Source organism: Medicago sativa, chromosome 8, assembly GCF_051527215.1.
Source record: "Medicago sativa cultivar Bolivia chromosome 8, Bolivia_mono, whole genome shotgun sequence".
Lineage (NCBI taxonomy): Eukaryota > Viridiplantae > Streptophyta > Magnoliopsida > Fabales > Fabaceae > Medicago > Medicago sativa.
Genome location: NC_140756.1, coordinates 30314713 through 30335758, shown reverse-complemented (window position 1 = coordinate 30335758; position 21046 = coordinate 30314713). Strand labels below are relative to the sequence as shown.

The following is a 21046-nucleotide window of genomic DNA, read 5'->3' as shown; positions in this document are numbered from 1 at the left end:
CATACACTTCGATTTTGGTTGCTTAATTATCCCTTGCTCCACACATCAAGTTTGTTATTGGTGTGTTTTCTCATCGAATTCGCAACAATTGGCGCCCACCGTGGGGCAAAGGTCAAAGGATAATCAAGTATCATGGGTTCAAAGTGGGATATTGAGAAGTTTACCGGCGATAACGATTTTGGGTTATGGAAGGTAAAGATGGAAGCGGTGTTGATACAGCAAAAGTGTGAGAAAGCTTTGAAGGGTGAAGGTTCGTTACCGGTCACCATGACACGAGCGGAGAAGACCGAGATGGTGGACAAGGCCGGGAGTGCCATTGTCTTGTGCCTCGGAGATAAAGTTTTGAGAGAAGTAGCAAAGGAACCAACCGCGGCATCGATGTGGGCAAAGTTGGAATCTTTGTATATGACAAAGTCTTTGGCTCATCGGCAATTCCTAAAGCAACAACTCTACTCATTCAAGATGGTGGAGTCAAAGGCCATCATGGAGCAACTTACGGAGTTCAACAAAATCCTTGATGACTTGGAGAATATTGAGGTGAATCTTGAGGATGAAGATAAAGCTATACTCTTGTTGTGTGCTCTACCTAGATCTTTTGAATCGTTTAAAGATACCATGCTCTATGGAAAAGAAGGCACTGTTACCTTGGAAGAAGTTCAAGCGGCTTTGAGAACCAAGGAGTTGACTAAGTCGAAGGACTTGAGAGTTGATGAAAACGGGGAAGGCCTAAGTGTTTCAAGAGGGAATGGTGGAGGTAGAGGTAACCGAGGAAAGAGTAGTAACAAGACAAAGTTTAAATGCTTTAAGTGTAACAAGATGGGTCACTTCAAGAAGGATTGTCCGGAGATTGGTAATTCCGTACAAATTGTCTCTGAGGGTTATGAGGATGCAGGTGCTTTGATGGTGTGCTGTTTAGAGGATGAAGGTGATGTTTCTCACCTTGGGGGTGATGCCTGGTAGAGCGGTGATCGTCTGGAGAGACGTTAAACACTCAACATCAGCCTGGAGAGGCGGTGGTAAGAATACTCATGATCTACCGGTTGAGGTGGAGGTTCAAGGAAGACATAGTGGGATGTACTCATTTGCTAGTTGAGAGGTTGGAAGCTCAGCTTTAGGTGGAGTTGAACACACCGGGAGTGGTACGACTATGGAGGACCTTGGGTGCTATGCTCTAGTGGTGAGCAAGGGTTTTCTTCATGAAGACGGAAGGCATTCTGGAGGTTGAAGAATGTATAGCACGGCTTGTGGAATTACCCTAAAAGTCCAAGGGTGATTGGATGCAAGGTGATCTTCAAGGAAGCGGGAGATGTCTCGTATTGAAGAGGTATGGTGTAGTCTTGTAGAACTACCTGAAATTCCTAGTGTAGTTTGGATACAAGGATCTTCGAGAAGGCGGAAGACATTCCGATGGCTGAAGAGGTTAAGGTGTGTACTTGTGGAACTACCTAAAATTCCTTGAGTAGTTTGGACACAAGGATCTTCAAAGGGGCGGAAGGCATTCCGATGATTGAAGAGATTAAGGTGTAAACTTGTGGAGCTACTTGGTGTAGTGGGAAACAAGGGAAAGAGCAGCAAGGTGTTGATGTTAAATGGGCATCATCACTAATTTGGAGTCAAGGTGGAGATTGTTGTGGAAGTGACTCAAAATTGGAGTTTGGAGGCCAAAATTGATGTTTGCTGAAAGTACAAATCGGTGGCCGATTTGGAAAATCGGTGGCCGATTTTGGCTGCTTTTTGGGAGGCTTTCTGTTCGGGAAAAATCGGTGGCCGATTTGGAAAATCGGTGGCCGATTTCGCGTGCTGTTATTTTTCAGAAACGTATTTTTGGGCCAGATTTGTTACAATTTTATGGGAGTTTCTTTTACTATAAATATAGGCCTTGTATCAGACTATTTTGAGAGAGATAGAGGGGGCTGAAACAAGGGTTTAGAAATCAAACTAGGGTTTGTATAGAGTTTGTCTCTTGGCAACAAACTAGGGTTTGAAGGTTGATTCACCTTGGGAAACACTATTAGGATTGAGTCTCTTGGTTACGGGAAGAGGCTGGGATTTGGGTAGAATTAGGCGGGAGACTTATTCTTGTAACCCATTGAAATCTCTTTTGTAACGTTACTCATCATATAGTGGAACGGAGGGCTGCTCTCTCCCCCAGACTAGGTCAATTTGGACCGAACTGGGTCAACAAATTCTTTGTGTTCTCTCTTCCTTTTCTCTCGCTGTTGTTTTCTACTTTTGGCTTGTGATTATAACTGTTCCATACACTTCGATTTTGGTTGCTTAATTATCCCTTGCTCCACACATCAAGTTTGTTATTGGTGTGTTTTCTCATCGAATCCGCAACACATGGGAATTATCAAGCTCTTGGAATTGGTGCGTGGATGTTTGATTTTCTGTCGCTGATCATTTTCAATTTAAAAGTTTGGAATCATCACAATCACTTACTCATTGGACACAAATGTTCAAAACACAGAAAACTCGGTACTCATTTACATATATGTATATTTTCTTCTCATATACCCTTTAACTTGTATATCAAGAAATCGATTTTGCTTGTACGTAAATTTCTACAACAGGACCCTTTTGGAGTTAAACAACAATTTTTTATCATCTTATGAGTGTCAAACCAATAGCAGTTACTATAATAGTTGAAGGGAGGCCAAATTTCAAATGACTCCAGAAGGTTAATGTGTATGATAGGTTTGGAGCTCGGCGAGCTTGTTCACAAACAATCAAGTTTGCTGCTGATCCCAATAGTGACAGGTTCCCTGCTGTAGTGCTGACCCAAGCCAATATGAGCCAAGCTCTTTTCTGATCTTCTTGGGAAATTGCAGCAGCTGAAGCTGCAACTCTTGCTCCAAGCAATAGTACTAGAAAAATGTAAACACAAGATTGGTCAATGATACATCAGATAAAATATCTCCTCCAAAAGATAGATATAACTAAATTTTTTAACTCCATAATTCTCAAGGATAGGAAGAGGAAATATTTGGAGCAATGATTGTAATTTTCTATCAAACATAATTTTTGAGTTGTAGCATTAGAAACAAAGCATCTCATGAGATGAGGAAAATTTAGCAATCCAACAATGTCTAAGCCCCTTTGAATTGAAAATCTTTAAAGAAGACGTTCAAGTGCTTTAAAGATTTCTGCAAACAACAATGAAAGCTCCTGTATTTCTTGGATTATTACGAAATTTGCAATCAACAGCACTTTGAAAGTCGCCTCAGTGAACTTTTTTGACAAGATGTCACCTCGTTAATGATAGGAACAGTTTCTATCAATCATAAAGTTGTTTATTATTGGTAAAAACAGTACGAAAATTATAACAAATGCTCCCATCAAAGGTAAACTCCTATTGTCCCAAATTAAAGGCCTAATCTGATATGGAAAACATACCTAGTAACTTATCTGTCTAAACTACTCAACATTAACCAATGACCAGAAGCCGAATCTGTGAGACCGTGGTTTAATAAATAAATATTAAATGATGTTTTTTTTAAACAAAATATAACAAACCGGATGAACCAACCGCAGTTCAACTACGTTTCTTCGGTTCTATAGGACTGTTAACCGACCTTGGTTGAACCAACTGCCAGACTAGCCGATTTTTGGCTGAATCGACCGGCCAGGTCATGTTTTCACTATACTGATGTAAATAGATTTGAGATCTGTTTTATCTCTCCTAATGTTGCAAGCAAATTTTTTATTGAGAAGATGTTGCATACAAGTTGATTCCTCCCATAATTAGGATATAAATGATTGGCCCACATAAATAAATCACAAGAGCTTTATAGGGTCTAATTTTGAGTCCTGGAAACTATCAGTGAACAACATGGGAAAAAAAGACTTTACAAATCATGCTCCTACCATACCAAATTGATGCATTAAATTACAAACACCATATGACACATGGAACAGAAAAGAAATAAAAAATGAAAGATTAGACACAAAACATACATGAAATATTTTGGGACGGAAATCATGAGTATGGATCCTCTCCAGTTACTAAACGGTTCCAACAGGACAAAGGCCCCGACCTAATAATCATTCACTTACCAGTTGGTACATTCGAAGCTAAATTTGATAGGACAAGTATAACGAGAGCAAGTATCGCTATTCCACTAGAATGATCAACTCGTGAATAAGGCTCCATCAATTCCCATAAAGCACTTGGAATTCCAGTTTTGTTGAATCCATCTACTGTGATAAACATTCCACAAAAGAATATCAAAAGTGAATATGAAACCTGTATCAACAAGAAGAAAAAAAGTCTAAGACATTTGTTCAATTTTCAACTAGCACAAGAATAATAATAGCCATGTTTTATAGTTTTTAAGTACCTTCTCTAAAGGAGGCCCAGCATCTTTGAAGTCAAGAACAATCAAAGCTAATGCGGCCGAAATTGCAGTCCACGACAAATTTAAACCAAGAAGCATTGCAATCAACATTCCTAATGTGATCATATAAACACAAGATTTCCACAGTCTACGCTTCCACTCAGCGCTTAAATAGTTCTTCCATTTTAAATAGATCAAATCATGTCCTTCTGTTGTTCTATCTACTTCGACCACGGTTTTTGAAGGACTAGTTTCCTCATTTGTTTGAGAAGCCAAGTCATTATTAGTCCCTTCCTTTGATGCAGTTGAATTTCTAGCAGAATCAATTGTGCTACCAACATGAAACCGATCAATTTCACTATCACTCGAAACTAATCGGTTTCGTAGATTATGAACTTGAGGAGAGTTTTGAATACTAGAAGGTTCAACTAGGTATCCATTCAACTCTTGAGAATTAAGTGCTGATGAATAATGAGACATTGTAGCTGGTGAAAATTTATGAGAATTAACCTCTTCTTCAGCTGCAACTTCAGCAATAGCATCCTCAATGTCTTTATGATCAGATAACAATTTCCAATACATAGCTATAAGAATCAAAGCATTAACTACAACTCCTATAAGCATTGCTGGAACAATACCAAGCAAAAACACTCCAAATGAAATTTTGCTTTGAACAGCTATAACAAGATTTTGAGGGTTACCAATTGGTGTAGCTGAGGAACCAATGTTAGCACTTGAAGCAAGTGCAAGCAAAAAAGGTTGAGGTGGTAAATTATGCTGTTTTGCAATTTTCAATATGAATTCAGTCAAAACAACACAAGAAGTGTCATTTGTGAAAAATGCACTTGATAAAGCTGAAATCAAACAGATTCTACAAAGTAAATCCTTTGGCCCTTTACTTTTCCAAGAAAGTAATTTTCCTATGTATTTAAACATGTCTGCTCTTTCAAGATATACACTAACAACCATTGTACCGAATAGAAGACCGAGAATCGGAAGATCGATTGCAGCATAAGCTTCGTCCGGACTTATAACTCTGAATATTACCATAAGCATTGCACCTAATAGGGATCCTGCTGTTCTACCAATTGGTAGAAAAGGAACTGCTGGAAAAACTGCTAATATCCAGAAAATTGCAAAGGCAATTGAACCTAGAACAACTTTTGGAATAGGAGCTAGTGCCATTATTTTGATTCAAAGATCAAAAGAATAAAACTCCGCCTTTAGGCCACTATGGAAATTTGGCTGTGGAAAATATTAGCAAAGATAATATCATCTTATATAACATTTATATTTAAGGAAAATAGAAGACTAATAAAACATCACAAAACGTTTACCACACACCTTGTAAGTTCATGTCAACTTCCTATCCCTAAGTTGGATTTTTGTCATCTGCATGAAAAACTATAAACTTTTGGAAAGAGTATATTTTTTTTTTAAGGAATAAGATAGTTAAAATTGTTCCTTTAAAAAAAAAAAAGATAGTTAAAATTGTAGCATGTATCCATATCTATATATATATATATATATATATATATATATATATATATATATATATATATATATATATATATATATGGATCATTGAGGTGTCTTCACACCTCAAAGTCACATCTTGAAACATGACACTATTTTATATGTGAACTGTGAATTATAATTATAATAATTATTAAAATAATAAACGGAAAAATCGTGTGAACTGTGAATTATAATTATAATAATTATTAAAATAATAAACGGAAAAATCGTGTGAACTTATCTCAGTTGTTAAAGACATTGTCTTATATATGTAAGGTTTGGAGTTTGAACCTTCAGACATCTCGGTTATTCACCTAATCTCGTTCATTGTGTTAATTATATAAAATACAATTATATTGGAAATATTATAAATTTTTAAAGATATTTAATGAAATTTATTAACATTAATGAAATGTTTTTATTAAAAAATCTTTAATATGCAAAAAACCATTAAAAATATGCATCATGCCCGTTGCGGAATTTTATTTGCAAAAGCAAACTTGTATGTATTGATATGAGAATGTTTATAGACTATTTAAAGTAAGAAATATCTGTTAAAAGACTATTTAAGTAAGGATTAAAAAATGAAAATAATTGGTAACTTGTAGAAAAGGTTACTTTTTTAAAGTTTCAATTTCAATACATTGAATGCACAATTTTCGAGACAAAATTTTTTATTTAGACTTCTTAACAACAAATTTTGTTAGCATTTCCCTTTATTTAAAAGATCAAACTCTATTTTATAAGCAAATTTTGTTATCAAACAATTTAATAGAAAAACGGTATATATGTCCCGTAAGTGTAGCTCAGTTGGTAGTTACCAAGGACAATGTTTGCAGGGGCCGGGGTTCGAACCCCGGATTCCCCACTTCTCTACACTTTAAAAAAGTGTGTGATCTTGCCACTAGGCTATTGAACCAAAAAGAAAAAGAAAAACGGTATGTATAGTGGAACTATGAGAAACCTCAAAATACAATGAGAAACCTCAAATTTGGGTATTGACTTCTTGCACTTCTAGTTTCGCGTCTAGTGATTCTAGTTTGATATCTAGTTTGCACTCCAAGTTTGGCATCTGGTTTGGTAAGTTTGGCATCAAATTTGGGTATTGACGTCTTGCACTCTAAATTTGGGTATTGACTTCTTGCAACCCAAATTAATTGGCATGCTTGTTTTTTCCGATCACAATCGATAACGAAATGTAGATATCTCTTTCAGGTGTTAAATTGGAGGAAGAAAAAAAAAACAAGTTCTTAAAATGGGGACCAAAATTTTTTATTCCAAAAAATGGGGGGACTGAAAAAGCATTTTAATAACAAAAGAATCCAACATTGCTCCTATATCCATATTGATGCTACATTAAGAAATGTTGCAATTTTAAAAACACTCTCGAGTATATTTCTTCTAGTGACCAGGATTTCATAGATAAGCCGGATTAGAATCATGTCAATGATGATATAAATTATAAGTCATTTACTCCATTTGTTTCAAATAGACAGAAGACAATGCAGCAGTCTAGAGGACAAAATAATGAACGCATTCACAACCGCGCCAAAAGTGGAATATCCAAAGCGTATTTCAAATAGACAAATATTTATTGGGAAGCAGTAATCATATAAATAACACTCCCTTAAAAAAAAGTATAAAAACGGTGGATTTTATGAGGGCTCAATTAAATCCATCATCGGCAGATTCATTCAAAACAAAAGTAAGAACAGTTACACATTCTTACACACAATTATTATCTATAATCATCACCAAGAACACACAAGTGCAGATTATCCATTGAAAACATCAAGACCATCAATTTGTCTAACATCAAGAATTGGAAGATTTTTAGATCTAATAAATTGTATTCAAACTTCACAGAATTTTGAAAACCCTTAACCATGATTGTTTATTAATATTAACACTACTGTTATCCTTAAAGTTTTCCTGTTCTGAACGATGAATCGCCACTATTAGAACCTGTTTTAATCTTCTTGTGAATCGCTCTCACTGTCTTGAAGAATTACCGAACAGGTGTTGAAGAATCGATTAAGGTCTATGAATCAAAAATTTATCATTGGATTTTGTCTCAAGGACAAGATTGTGTGTGAGAATGTGTAGATGTTCTTACTTTTATTTTTAATGAATCCAAAACATCGATTAAAACCGATAGTTAATTTTCCCTGCATAATATTTACTAAAAAAAAAAAAGTGCTCTTTAACTAATTTGCGTTTTCAGAGAGAATTATTTTTATTCTTCTTCGTCGTTCGTTTTCAGATGTTTGAACAACTTTGTTTGCATCTTCTCATTTTCAGGTTCCTCTTGTCTCTATCTACACACGCACGACATTATTATTGCTTTGTTATAGGTATTTCCATTCTAGTTATTATTGTTATTACTCCGCAAGAATTTTGGTAACTGATAAAAGAAGAGGGAAAAGGAGAAAGAATATCAGTAAAAGAAAAGGCAAAAAGCACGCCGTTGTTAAATAATTGCTCATTTCTTGTCCGCTAAATTGACTACACAGTGTCATGCCAATTTAGCACAACACGCACTCTGTCCAGCCCGGGGACGCGATAACCCATTTTGCTCTATTCAAACCTAAACCTTGTAACATGTAGTTGACCTTGAAAATTTTGCAAGTTCCCATTCGCATAAGATGGAGTCAAAGTCATTATCAACAAAATAATGCATAAAAAAGTTCCAAAACAATATGATTTACAATCGCTAATAACATACAATATTAGTAAAAAGGCCCTACATTTATATTTTCAAAAATCTCTGATTTTTCACACTCTAATAACAGGAAAAATCATCTTTTGAATAAGCAAGATTATCAATCATATCAAATCAACATTTATGGAAATTGTATAACGTTGAAACCAGAAACTTCACATGGATACTGAAACATCTTATGAGCTTCATTTGAGTGTGCTATTAACATAGAAAATATGTAGAATTAACACTAGCTTTCGAACATTGACCAAGCAAAGCTTAAAAGAAACTGAAACAAATCCAACCTACATCATTTGAAGTTATTGCGGAAAGCTAGTTTATGTTGACTTCCACATAAGGTATCCGGTAAATCCTTGCATGATCTCACAGATTCTCGTCATGAACATCGAAAATTTCAGTTTCAGCGTTTCATGCCTATAAATACATTAATATAATAATCGATCAAACTAAGCAACACCTACCTGATAAAATATCCTAATTCAAATAAAATGATTGAAAATGCACATCGGAGAAGTATTAGCTAGAAAATTACAAGTAATCATGAATTTTACAATGTCCAATGAGAGAGCTAAGAATTAACTATTTTATCAAGATTTTAAAACCAAAAAAGGATTGGAATATTTTTTGTTTGAACAATCTTATCTAAGCATTCTTTTTTTTTTTTAGCCAAGAAGAAAATTATAATAAAATAAAAAGAAAAGATACAAGGACTGGGGAGGGGGGGGGGCATGAGACCTGACCCAGTTACAATCCATATGGAAATATAACGTGATAAACCGTACCAAGTGGACCAGTCCTAATCTATTCTAACGAAAATTGACTAGTCACTAAGCATTCTGTTTTCATATAAACTGTACTTTAAAAACCTGCCTATGTTGGAAGCCTTCTCACTTATTATTATTATGAAAATTCAAGTCTGGTGCTACAACTAAAAACAATCAATCTTTATGAAATAAAGAATAGATATACATTCCAACACATTCAAAGCTTCCAAACATTAGTTCCATTTTAGAGGAGACTTTTAACATAGCAGAAAGCAAAGTTGTTAAATTTTTCGACATAGCCGCAGATAGTCTTCCCCTATTTTTACATGAATAAATCTAATTAGTTTGACTTTCAATATGATATATATTTTGTTGATATAGTTGATGCTAATAGATTCCATTAACAAAATTAGACATGAACACTTTATTTCTGACTTTCAATTCCATGATATGATGATGATATCTGTAACTGACTGACTGTGATATGGTTGGATGAAAATCAGAATGTAGTTTATATTACATAACATAGAAGTAGAACCAAGCAAATGCATAGCATAATTAACAACCCACTAATACACATGAATCCAACCTATGATTGAAAGTACTTTAGTAACTACTCCAACATTCAATAACTGTTATCCTTTCTATTTTCCCCTCTTCTTTTATCAGCTGCTGGTCCCATATCAGTTGCTACGGCACTGGCAGCCTCCAATTCTTCCTTCTCCAGGTTAGCTAAAGCCTGGGCAAGACTCAATTTAGTCTAAAAAAAAATATGCAAATCATATTGTATTACATGCTGAATATACAGAGAAAAAAGGTATTTATGCTATTTTACTCTAACAAACTAGGATTAGGATAAGGCTAACAAGGTTACATGCAGTCTAATTCGATATGTTTTGTCCTCTCATGGAATGATGAATTTGCAGCATTGTGGCTTGCTGACTGGTTGTCATAGTAAAGGAGTGCAGGGATGTGGAAAGATAGATTGAAATCATTTTAGAAGAGACTTTTAACATAGCAGAAAGCAACATTGTTAAATTTTTCGACGTAGCCACACATAGTCTAACCCTATTTTTACATGAATAAATATAATTAGTTTGGAAATTTGTAATACCAAGTATATTATGTTTTCTCAATGCTTTTTGAGACTAAGATTAGTATTATTATTGTCATAAGAAAAGGACATTCCACAAAATAATGTAAGTCGGAACTAAGCAGATTTAAGGCAGATTGCAAGTGAGAAAATGAGTTTACCCAACAAAATGCAAGAACTGTTGCACTTTAATTTTGATGGAACCGATACTATAACTCGTGCTTCCCCATTTTCCAAGTGTTCTGCTGCACACCAAACATGAAAATTAAATATAAGCAACATATTTGTTTGAAATTAAACTTATATGTAAGCTGATCTATCCTCTTCCTAGCTAGATAGTGCAATATTTCTTCTCTCATATTGTCATTGAAGGTTATGCACATTTCTAAAGAAAATCATTGAGTGTACTAATTTTATAATAAAATGAGCTTTATTACTAGTTAGCTGAGTTTTTTTTTTCTTTTGAAACTAGTTAGGTGAGTTGAGAATTGAGATACCATATATAAAGGTATATTAATTGAAAAAAGTATGCGAAGTTTCATTGGTAATCTAAAATGACAAACAATATGAGACAAACAAATATTTCAAACGTGATACTTAAATTGAGACAGATGAAGTACTTCAAATAAACATGAGCTAATCTATCATAGTAACGGATGACTGTATGAATCAATATGTTGTGAAAGTGACTCAAAATTGGAGTTTGGAGGCCAAAATTGATGTTTGCTGAAAGTACAAATCGGTGGCCGATTTGGAAAATCGGTGGCCGATTTGGAAAATCGGTGGCCGATTTTGGCTGCCTTTTGGGAGGCTTTCTGTTCGGGAAAAATCGGTGGCCGATTGGGAAAAATCGGTGGCCGATTTCGCGTGCTGTTATTTTTCAGAAACGTATTTTTGGGCCAGATTTGTTACAATTTTATGGGAGTTTCTTTTACTATAAATATAGGCCTTGTATCAGACTATTTTGAGAGATAGAGGGGGCTGAAACAAGGGTTTAGAAATCAAACTAGGGTTTGTATAGAGTTTGTCTCTTGGCAACAAACTAGGGTTTGAAGGTTGATTCACCTTGGGAAACACTATTAGGATTGAGTCTCTTGGTTACAGGAAGAGGCTGGGATTTGGGTAGAATTAGGCGGGAGACTTATTCTTGTAACCCATTGAAATCTCTTTTGTAACGTTACTCATCATATAGTGGAACGGAGGGCTGCTCTCTCCCCCAGACTAGGTCAATTTGGACCGAACTGGGTAAACAGATTCTTTTGTGTTCTCTCTGCTTTTCTCTCGCTGTTTTTCTACTTTTGCTTGTTTAATTGCAATTCACTTTGATATTGGTTGCTTAATTATCCCTTGCTCCACACATCAAGTTTGTTATTGGTGTGTTTTCTCATCGAATCATCAACACAATATTTCAAGAGATACAAATATATAGGATTTGAAATTCAGTTTCAAACATATATAAGCAAGTATTTGTGTGCCAAAGTAGGTACCTGATCATATTGTAGAGAATAGAAGAACTAGTGAATGCCTTTGCATTTCATGTTATTATCTCGTTGTCAATTATTATGCATTGAATGTGGCGAATCTTTTCCCAATCTTCTCCATTCGGTTTTTGAAAACGATGTTTGAGCAACGGACAGTTGCCCCAGATTTGTAGAGTTGAAATGGATTTGGGCAGACCCTCCTCTGGTAAGCATTCGAGTAACGGGCTGCTGGAAAGATACAATGTTGTAAGAGAGGAGAGATGGGAGAGACCCGAGTAATTCAATCTCTTAAGATTTGGACACCAAGTGATGGATAGGGAAGTGAGAGAATGTGGAAGAAACCCTTGATCAGGAAAAGACTCCATATCCGCTTCTCCGATATACAAAGAAAGTAGAGAAGTTGTTGTTGCCAAAGCGCATTTCAGTGATGCCAAAAGTTTGGAGCAATTGCGAAGACGCAGCTGTTTTAAGTTTGAAGGCAAACCTCCATCAGAGAACAACTCTAGTTGCGGACAATCCTGTATCATTAGATGATACATCGATGGAAGGAGAATGTGCATGCATTCAGGCAATGATTTCAAGTTCTCCAATTTATAAAATTGACATGCTACTAGCTCAGGTGCATTGAGTCCTCCTTTTGGAAATGACACAAATTTAGGACAATTGGATATTTGAAAAAGTTTGAGATTGTGAGTTTTCTCTTGTGAAACCATCTCAAGATTATTACAGTCTCTAAATTGGAGCTCCTTTAATTTTGGGAACAAATCAAGAGGAAATGTAGTTAGAGAGTCACAACTACTCCAGATGTACAATCCTACAAGGAAATTGTAGCAACAATGTACTGGAATGTTCATCATAGGGCAAGAATTAATTTTCATTCTTTCAAGAGAAATATTGGGTATGATAGCCTCAATTCTCTCAAGCAGTGATGTTTCCATGCAGTATCCAGCAATCTTGAGAATTTTCAAAGTATCTGGATGGTAATCAAATTGAAGCTTTCCGCAATCATTCAGATGTAATTCATGAATGAATGGAGTCCTAGGAACAGAAGCCACAAGTTGTTCACAATGAGAAACTTCTAGCATAATTAAACCAGGAAGTTCCTCTGGTAAATACTCTCTGAGATTTGGACAATTTTTTAAAGAAAGCTTTTGAAGATGTGGAAAAGCATTTGTCACAGTTTTGCATTCCCATTCTTCCCATTCACACATATCCTCAAATTGTAAAGTTTCCAAGGATGGAAATGGAACAGTTGAAGAGCTACTTCCATAAAACTCGGTGCCAATAAACACTACACTAGATAGCCCTATAATGCTTAGTTTCTTGAGAGATGGTAAAATTCCAAGAGGAGGCAACAAGAGACATTTTTCACAGTTACTCAACTTCAAGGACACTAAATTAGATAGTGAATCATCTCCAAACCAATATGGAAATCTTGTTCCACCATAGCTCATAATTGATAGTTCCTTCAAGTGTTCTGAAGGTTGTAGCTTCTCAAGCACTTCCCTTTCTTGCACCGAGTTTTCATTGTTTGCATTCCATTCTAACTCTAGCTTCACAATGTGTATTTTATTTTTCAAGTTTGTTGCCAATGCATCAAAGGGATTGGCAGTATTCTGCAACTCAGAAATTGATAGTGTTCCATGAAGATTTAGTTCACCTAACTGTTGAATATTGGACTCACAATCACTACCTTTTTCTACACAGAATGAATTCAACACTTGAAGATTCTTCAATTTTCCAAAATGCATCGGCATATTTCTCACTTTAGTTGCACTAAAATCAAGATAACGCAAATTAACGAGTTTATGAAATTTTGAAGGCAACTCCTTCAAAAATTGACAATTCTTCAACTTCAATGTTTGCAAATTAAAGAGAGAACATATTGAATCCGGTAGCTTTTTTATGTTCGTATCAGAAAGGTCAAGATAACGGAGATGTTTAAAGTTTCCTATAGTGTCAGGAACCTCAACCATAGTCCAATAACGAGACAGAGATAAAGTGCGTAAGAACTTAAACTTGGGAAGCAAGTCATGCAACAAAGGGCCAGACATCCAGAATTCATTGAGAAAAGATGGCACTTTGCGGTTTCTGCTAAATGGTAGAAATGTACGCAATTTTTCAGCTTTACATAAGGCCTCAAACCTCTTGGAAGATTCATATCTATGTCTTAAAAATGAAAAATGACGAGTAACTTTCGATAAATTTTGTGCTTCTTCAACTTCCAACCTGAAACAAAAATCACCACATACATATTTTGCCAAATCATTGAGAAGATCATGCATGACAAAACATGTTTGGTCTTGACTTGATTGTTGAAAAAAAGACCTCGATAACAGATCATCAAAGTACTCTTCGCCAATTTCTTCCATACTCTTACTATGTTGAGGACATTGTAGAAAATTTTCAGCCATCCATAATAAAATTAAATGCTCCTTTTCAAACACCAAATCTTTTGGAAATAAAGAGCAATAAGCAAAACATCTCTTCAAATGAGAAGGAAGGTGATGATAGCTCAGTCTTAAAGCGGGGATAATATTGCTAACCTCTTCAGGTAAGTCCCATATCTCGCTTTCCAGTGTAGTTTTCCATTCCACCAAAGATGATTTTGTGTACAAGAGACTTCCAACTGTTTTCAAGGCTAGAGGTAATCCCGTACATTTTCCAACTATCTTTTTACCAATATCCTCCAACTCAGGATTCAATTGAGGATTTTCATCTTGGAATGCGTGTTTAGAAAATAATAGCCAGCAATGTTCTTCTTTTAACCTTTCGAGCTGATGTATTTTAGTTGACCGCATGGTCGAAGAAGCAACTTTCATACTACGCGTAGTGACGATAATTTTGCTTCCACGGGATCCATAATTAAAAGGAGTCTGCAAACATTCCCATTCGTCACATTTTTCACTCCAAACATCATCCAAAACAAGAAGAAATCTCCTCCCTGACAATTTTTCCTTCAACCTTTCTTGAACCATATTTAAGTCTCTACTATCATCAGTTGATCTGGTGATACCCTCAAGAATAGCTCTTGTTACCTTGAAAACATCAAATTCGTCGGAAATACAAACCCAAGCTTTGACATCAAATTCATCCACCATCTTTGAGTCATTATATAAGTGTTGAGCAAGCAAGGTCTTACCCAACCCACCCATACCAACAATAGAAACTATAGAAAATTGTGTTTCATTGTCAGTATGAGATATCAACCAATTCAATATAATGTCTTTGTCCACATCTCTACCATATAAAACAGTTTCACCCAGCAAAGATGTGGATGGCAATTTTCGCGACACTTGACTACATGATCCAACACCAAAAGCACTGCTAGTACTACTACTAGCCTCTTTCAAACCTAATATATCCTTTTTGCTAGCAAGATATTCTAGGTTATCAAGTACTTCTTGCATCTTTGATTCAATTTCTTTGTCAAATGAATTTGTAGAAACATTCAAAAAACTCCATACCTTGTTAGGACTAGATTGAGATTCAGCTTCGAGTTTGCATTGAAAGGCTTGAATGTCAATTTCATCTAATAAATCTTCTGCTTCAAACACAACATCTTTGACAGCATCGAGCCATGCTTTCACATGTTGATTTCTGATCTGCTTTTGTTCTGCATCATCGATCACAGCGTTGATGGATAGAAGCATGATGTTGAGTTTCTTGAGAAGCTTCTCATTGAATTTTCTTCCTTGAAAGTAGTCCACAACTTCAGGAGAAGCCAACCTGTCAAATGCAACCTGAAGGGAAGCTGAAAGAAGAGCACTGCCAATAAATTCAACAGCCATAGCACAAAAGGGGAGGAGCCTGATGAAAAAGAAAAAACTATTGCAAATATGAAATTCAGCTTATGCAAGTGACTCAATGATAATACTAATTAGCAATTTTGTGAATGATGACTTGCAATACATCATGGTTAGTAAATGTCATTATCTTTGATGAGAGTCATCCATTATATGTTGAATCTTCCAAGCAATACAGTTATGGTGTGAAAAGTCATTAGTGCTAATGAATGATGGTGCTGAGAAAATACATGGTGGGTTGTTGGGACATTGTCAATTTCATTAAATTCTGCTATTATTTACTTTCCTGCTAGTAGTTTCTAAAATTTCAGTAATTGTGCACTATAGATTTTCTTATTCATTTTCTTTTTCTATTAAGGAAGCAATTACTCTGTTGGTCCTAAATTATAAGTTGTCTTGATCATTTCACATATAAAAAATGTAATTAATTTTATTTAAAAAAAGTGAAATTATGAATTGGTACTTTAAGAAGTTATTTTTCATTAATAGTATAAGAAAGATAAATTAAAAATGTTTGAAAAGATAGACTGATAAATAGTTAAGAGTTTTTACAAAAAGGAGAATTACAAAAAGGGAGTATTTACAAAAAGGAGAATTTATTTGCTGAAATATTGTAAAAGTGTGGACTTAGTGGAGTTTGAAATTATGGTGTGAAGTGAGGAGCTATTAACTTACCTTTTATCCAAGCGAAGTTTCCATGCTACTAGTTTCTAATAATTTCAATTATTTTTTTTGACAAACAATAATTTCAATAATTTAATCAATAATTAATATATATATATATATATATATATATATATATATTAAAAAAAATTATATTTTACTCAATTTACATTGTACTCAGAAAATTACATACATACTTTATAATTATCCTCTACACGATTTTATGTATGATATCGTTGAATAATTGATTAATTATGAATGTTGTCGAACACATCTCTCTTAATATAAGTTACGAGAGAATCAGTTCATCCATTTAATCTCTATTTGATTACACAATTTAGTCTTCACAATCTTCAATCATTAGAAAGAGTTGTGACATTTATGAAATAATTGGTTCATCCATTCATCCTCTGCTTTGATTTTGAATTGTAAAACCGATGAATTAATTAATATAAGGAATTAGGAAAATGATACACTAATTAATTAATTAATTAAAAATTATAATACCAGCTCTCATTGGACTAATTAATATTACAATAATAGCCATTCACTAAACTAATTAATTAATAATATGCTACAAGACATTATAATACTTGTTGTCGCATGAGCTACTGCAATTGTCAGTCATAAGCTTTGTCTCACCTCAGCATGCTTTAACTACATAGCTAGGAAAAAAGTGAGAGCAAGGGCAAGTGTGTGCGCGCGCGCATGCGTGCGTGTGGAGGGGTGTTTCAACGTGAGATAAACAGAATAAATTGAATGTAAAATTAAGAATTGAGGAGGTTCACTTTAACCCCCCTAACCTTTATGTAGGTCCGTCAGTGTGGGTGAGGCTTTAGGTTTGTTATCAACAATGTATTAGGTTTTAAACGGTAGAAAACTGGAGAAGGTTTTCACAAGAGGGAATTCACTCCCCTTTTTTACCTCTACCTTGATGTGGCTATTATGTGATTCAAATCCTTGTTGTTTTGCCTAATTATAGCTTAATTTATTATGATCATAAAGAAGAATGCTCGAATTTTCTTCAGCATTAAATGCTTGAAACTCCAAATTAATCACATATGCTATTATAACCACAAAATTCTCCACGAAAGTCACTGCATATTTTCCACATTTATTTTACTTTGTATGCCAGTTCCTTTGTCTGAAAAAGGAATGAATTCACATGTTATGACTTCTGAGGGTGGAATATATGACATTCGAGTTTCATTTGTGGTTAATCCAATGTTCAGGTAAGTTTAGTTCTTCGAGATTCATTGTTAAAAGAAAAAATTAAACTGCAAACTTTTTTTAAGAGAAAGGCACCACCAAAAGAAAGGCACCACCAAAAGCAAAAGCAAAAGCAATCAGAATAAATTACACGTGAACATCCATACAAAGTAACTGATGTTTTCACCAATCGTGATAACAGTAAATAAACATTAAATAATGAAAAATATGTTGATCTTTTAAAATTTAATAATGAAAAATTCCATCTTATGTTCTAGCGTTTCTTTGCCTTGTTTAATTAATTAATATATTTTCTATGCATTTCATTTTTTTTTTTTTGTTAGAAAGAATATGTTATGAGATTTCTGAAATGAAAAAAAATGAGAATTTCTTATGATAAAGAGGATCAAATTACACACAAAAAGTTATACCGATAGGTACACTAGTTCAATAACATCTAATAAATAAATCGTTTAATTGAAAGTTATCATATAGATGATCATATATATAATTTTAACATTAATCTACAATCATTTTCTATATCGTCAGTGTAATTGGTTATAATATAAATTTATAGATTAATGTCAAATTTTATATATATATTATTAATTAACTTTCAATTTAATGGTTAATTTTGAAAAAAATTTATCCATTGTAATGTTATTAAATAGGTATAACTATTGGTGTAATTCTTCGAGTGTAATTTCATCCTTTCATATATATGCCTGTAAAAAAAATCAATGAAATTTCATAAAAGTGGTATATATCCTGTAACAGCTCACAGCTGTTCCTGCTCTTTGTGTTTCCACGTGAAATTTTGGTCAAACAATCTCCAATTATTTATCTAATTTTTTTACAACCTTTTCTTTTTATAATAATCAAAATAAAATCTCATTTATAATTGCATATTTTAAATAAACACTCAGAACATTTAGATGAGTCTATCTCACATTTAAGTTCAACAAAATTTGAGAAAATAATCTTTGCAGTTGCGCGCACGGAACATACGTTATTTATGCAAAAATAAAAACATTAAATAAATTGAGACACTGAAGTTTGATGTATATAAGAATTTACCTTTAAAAACAAAACAAAAAATGTATAAAACTGCATATTATTGAATGTTCATAAACTCATCCTTGTGGTTTATTACATGAAGCAATAATGTCTTATTTTAAATAAACTCATGCTTTTACAGATAAATCATCTAAAAGAGTTGAGCTACTAAGTGACTCCATTGGACATGCTCTTACAGAGTTACAGTTTATGCAAAATGAAGCTTGCCCCATTTTTTAGCTGCAAAGTAAGCACCGCGGTGGGAACATGCACATAATTAGGAGAAAGTTCGAATGAGAAATTCTGCAGCAGCAATGAAATTTCTATCTTTGCTTCTAATAAGGCAAAGTTTTGTCCAAGACAAATTCTAGGACCCCATCCAAAAGGGAAATAAGAAACTTCTTTATGATCACAACCCAATTAGAAATGATATTGAACTTAATTTTGAGCTTAATTACAAGTGTGTGCGCGCGCAGGGATGGAGCCAGGAATTTAAAGCTAGGGGGACCGAGTATATGGAACATAATTTGATTAAAAAATAATTGTTTGAATACAAAAGGTATATAAGAAACCCTAAACTAATATTTTCTTTTTTGATAGATAGACGAATTGACAAAATTATTATAAACTCACGCACATAAATATCGGACGGGGTTAGAACCCCGATCATTGTGTCCGATCAAACAATTTTGGAAAATTTTGTCATTTAAGCTAGAACTTGTAGGCAATTTATAACTATATTTAGTATGAGAGGAATTAATCTGTAAGTATAGTCAACATACAAGTGTTGACTTAAAATGTGTTATGGGGAGGACTATATCATTATATTTTACGAAATTTGAGATAATTTAAAATAATATAAAGTATAAAACTTTTTTGAGAGATATAAAGTATAAAACTATTGATATTAGTTGTCAATTAATCTAATAACATAGTAAAAGAAATATACATTTTTTGATAGAAAGAATAGACATATTAATTAGATTAATTGGGGGGATCATCACCTAATACATACCTTACTAAACATTTTAACTTAGTTAATTGTAGCATATAAAAAAAAAATATTGCAAATGTAGGGGGGGCCATGGCCCCAAAAGCCCCCCCCCCCCCCCCCCCCCCCCCCCCAACACCACCTCCATACTGCGCGCGCGTGCGTGCGTGCGTGGAAGGATAATATTACTAAAATGGGGAGTGACGTTAGCATTGGTTTGGTTTATCGGAATTTGGATCTCAAAATTAAAATCTGAAAACCAAACCAAACTATATCGGTTCTGGTTGGTTCGGTTCGGTTTCGAATGGAACCAAATAAGGTCAGATATTTTTTTCGGTTTACTTCGGTTTGTATTTTAGGTTTTGTCCAAACCACCGTATATATCCACATAGAATGACAAACCAAACAATTATTTGTTCTAATCATCATCTTTCAGATGACGTGCTAAAATTACGAATGATATGCACATCGAATGACAAACCAAACAATTGAATAGTCATTACATAAGATATGAGGCTTTTGAAGAACCCATTGACTTTTCTACTACATGGCAACAATTCTTTTGTTTATCGTAAAAAATTGCAATTTTATAATTTTAGAAAGTAAATTTATTAAAATTTCTTAAATTCATATATTCTTATTTATGCCCCTGATTCATAAAAGGTAAGGTTTTTTATGGGCCAAGTTAAGAATGCAAGTCTAGCGAGACTCAATAACAAATTCTGCTCTTTACCCAAATGGTTTTGCTCACTCCCAAAGTAAAAGTCCAAAATGCCCCTACGCAACTTAACATGCGCTAGTGTATTTTGAACTTATGTTAAGTCGCGCTACGTAACTTAACATGCGCTAGTGTATTTTGAACTAGCGCATGTTAACATGAGCTAGTGTATTTTGAACGATATAACTAGCGCATGTTAACTCACGCTACGCATGTTAAGTTGCGTAGGGGCATTTTGGACTTTTACTTTGGGAGTGAGCAAAACTATTTGGGTAAAGAGCAGAATTCCTCAATAACGGCACTTTAAATGAAAAATCTTTTTTGAACATCAAAACTCTCGTATCAATCCAAAAAAAAATTCAAGCTTCTGCTACCACAAGGAAAATGGTAAACCGTATTTTAGCTTTGAAAGATGACCAAGGTGTCAAAGTTACGGACAACTCAGGTATGAGTACCATAGCAAAGAATTATTTTCTGGAATTGTTTCAAAGAAAGATTAGTAACACGACACTTGTGGTGGAGGCAATTCGGCATTTCCATTACTTACGATGCATCCAGACAAATGCCCAGGTTTGGATGGCTATAACCTGCGGTTTCGTTAACACTCTAGGAGTTCTTGTAGTGAAGACATGTTTAAGGATTGATGTGATGTGTGTTGCTTGATACCAGTCAATTCCCAACATCTTTG

General features: G+C 34.3%; 1 protein-coding gene and 1 pseudogene across 3 annotated transcripts; both read right to left on the bottom strand.

Annotated features, from left to right (window-relative positions):
• Window positions 1-2512: 2512 nt before the first annotated feature.
• Window positions 2513-5525, bottom strand: LOC146898294 (silicon efflux transporter LSI2-like). Its single transcript, XM_085733383.1, has 3 exons — window positions 4341-5525; window positions 4057-4246; window positions 2513-2867 (listed from the first exon to the last, which is right to left on the bottom strand). The coding sequence occupies exons 1-3, from the start codon at window positions 5520-5522 to the stop codon at window positions 2605-2607; spliced, it is 1635 nt and encodes a 544-aa protein (XP_085589509.1). The 5' UTR covers window positions 5523-5525; the 3' UTR covers window positions 2513-2604.
• A 4239-nt stretch (window positions 5526-9764) lies between these two features.
• Window positions 9765-15950, bottom strand: LOC146898293 (putative disease resistance RPP13-like protein 1 pseudogene; annotated as a pseudogene). 2 transcript variants are annotated; one of them, XR_015022468.1, is made up of 3 exons: window positions 11922-15950; window positions 10596-10679; window positions 9765-10080 (listed from the first exon to the last, which is right to left on the bottom strand). The product of XR_015022468.1 is annotated as a putative disease resistance RPP13-like protein 1 pseudogene, transcript variant X1 (transcript). The 2 variants fall into 2 exon arrangements; XR_015022469.1 differs by having other exon boundaries at window positions 10596-10676.
• Between the last annotated feature and the right edge of the window lie 5096 nt (window positions 15951-21046).

What these genes read in the sequence shown, in the direction of transcription:
- LOC146898294 (XM_085733383.1), bottom strand. Translation starts at nt 5,522, where the DNA reads ATGGCACTAGCTCCTATTCCAAAAGTTGTTCTAGGTTCAATTGCCTTT. An exon ending in CTGGGCCTCCTTTAGAGAAG is followed by an intron (nt 4,247 to 4,340) that starts GTACTTAAAAAC and finishes TTGTTGATACAG; the next exon opens with GTTTCATATTCACTTTTGAT. An exon ending in AGCTTCGAATGTACCAACTG is followed by an intron (nt 2,868 to 4,056) that starts GTAAGTGAATGA and finishes ACATTTTTCTAG; the next exon opens with TACTATTGCTTGGAGCAAGA.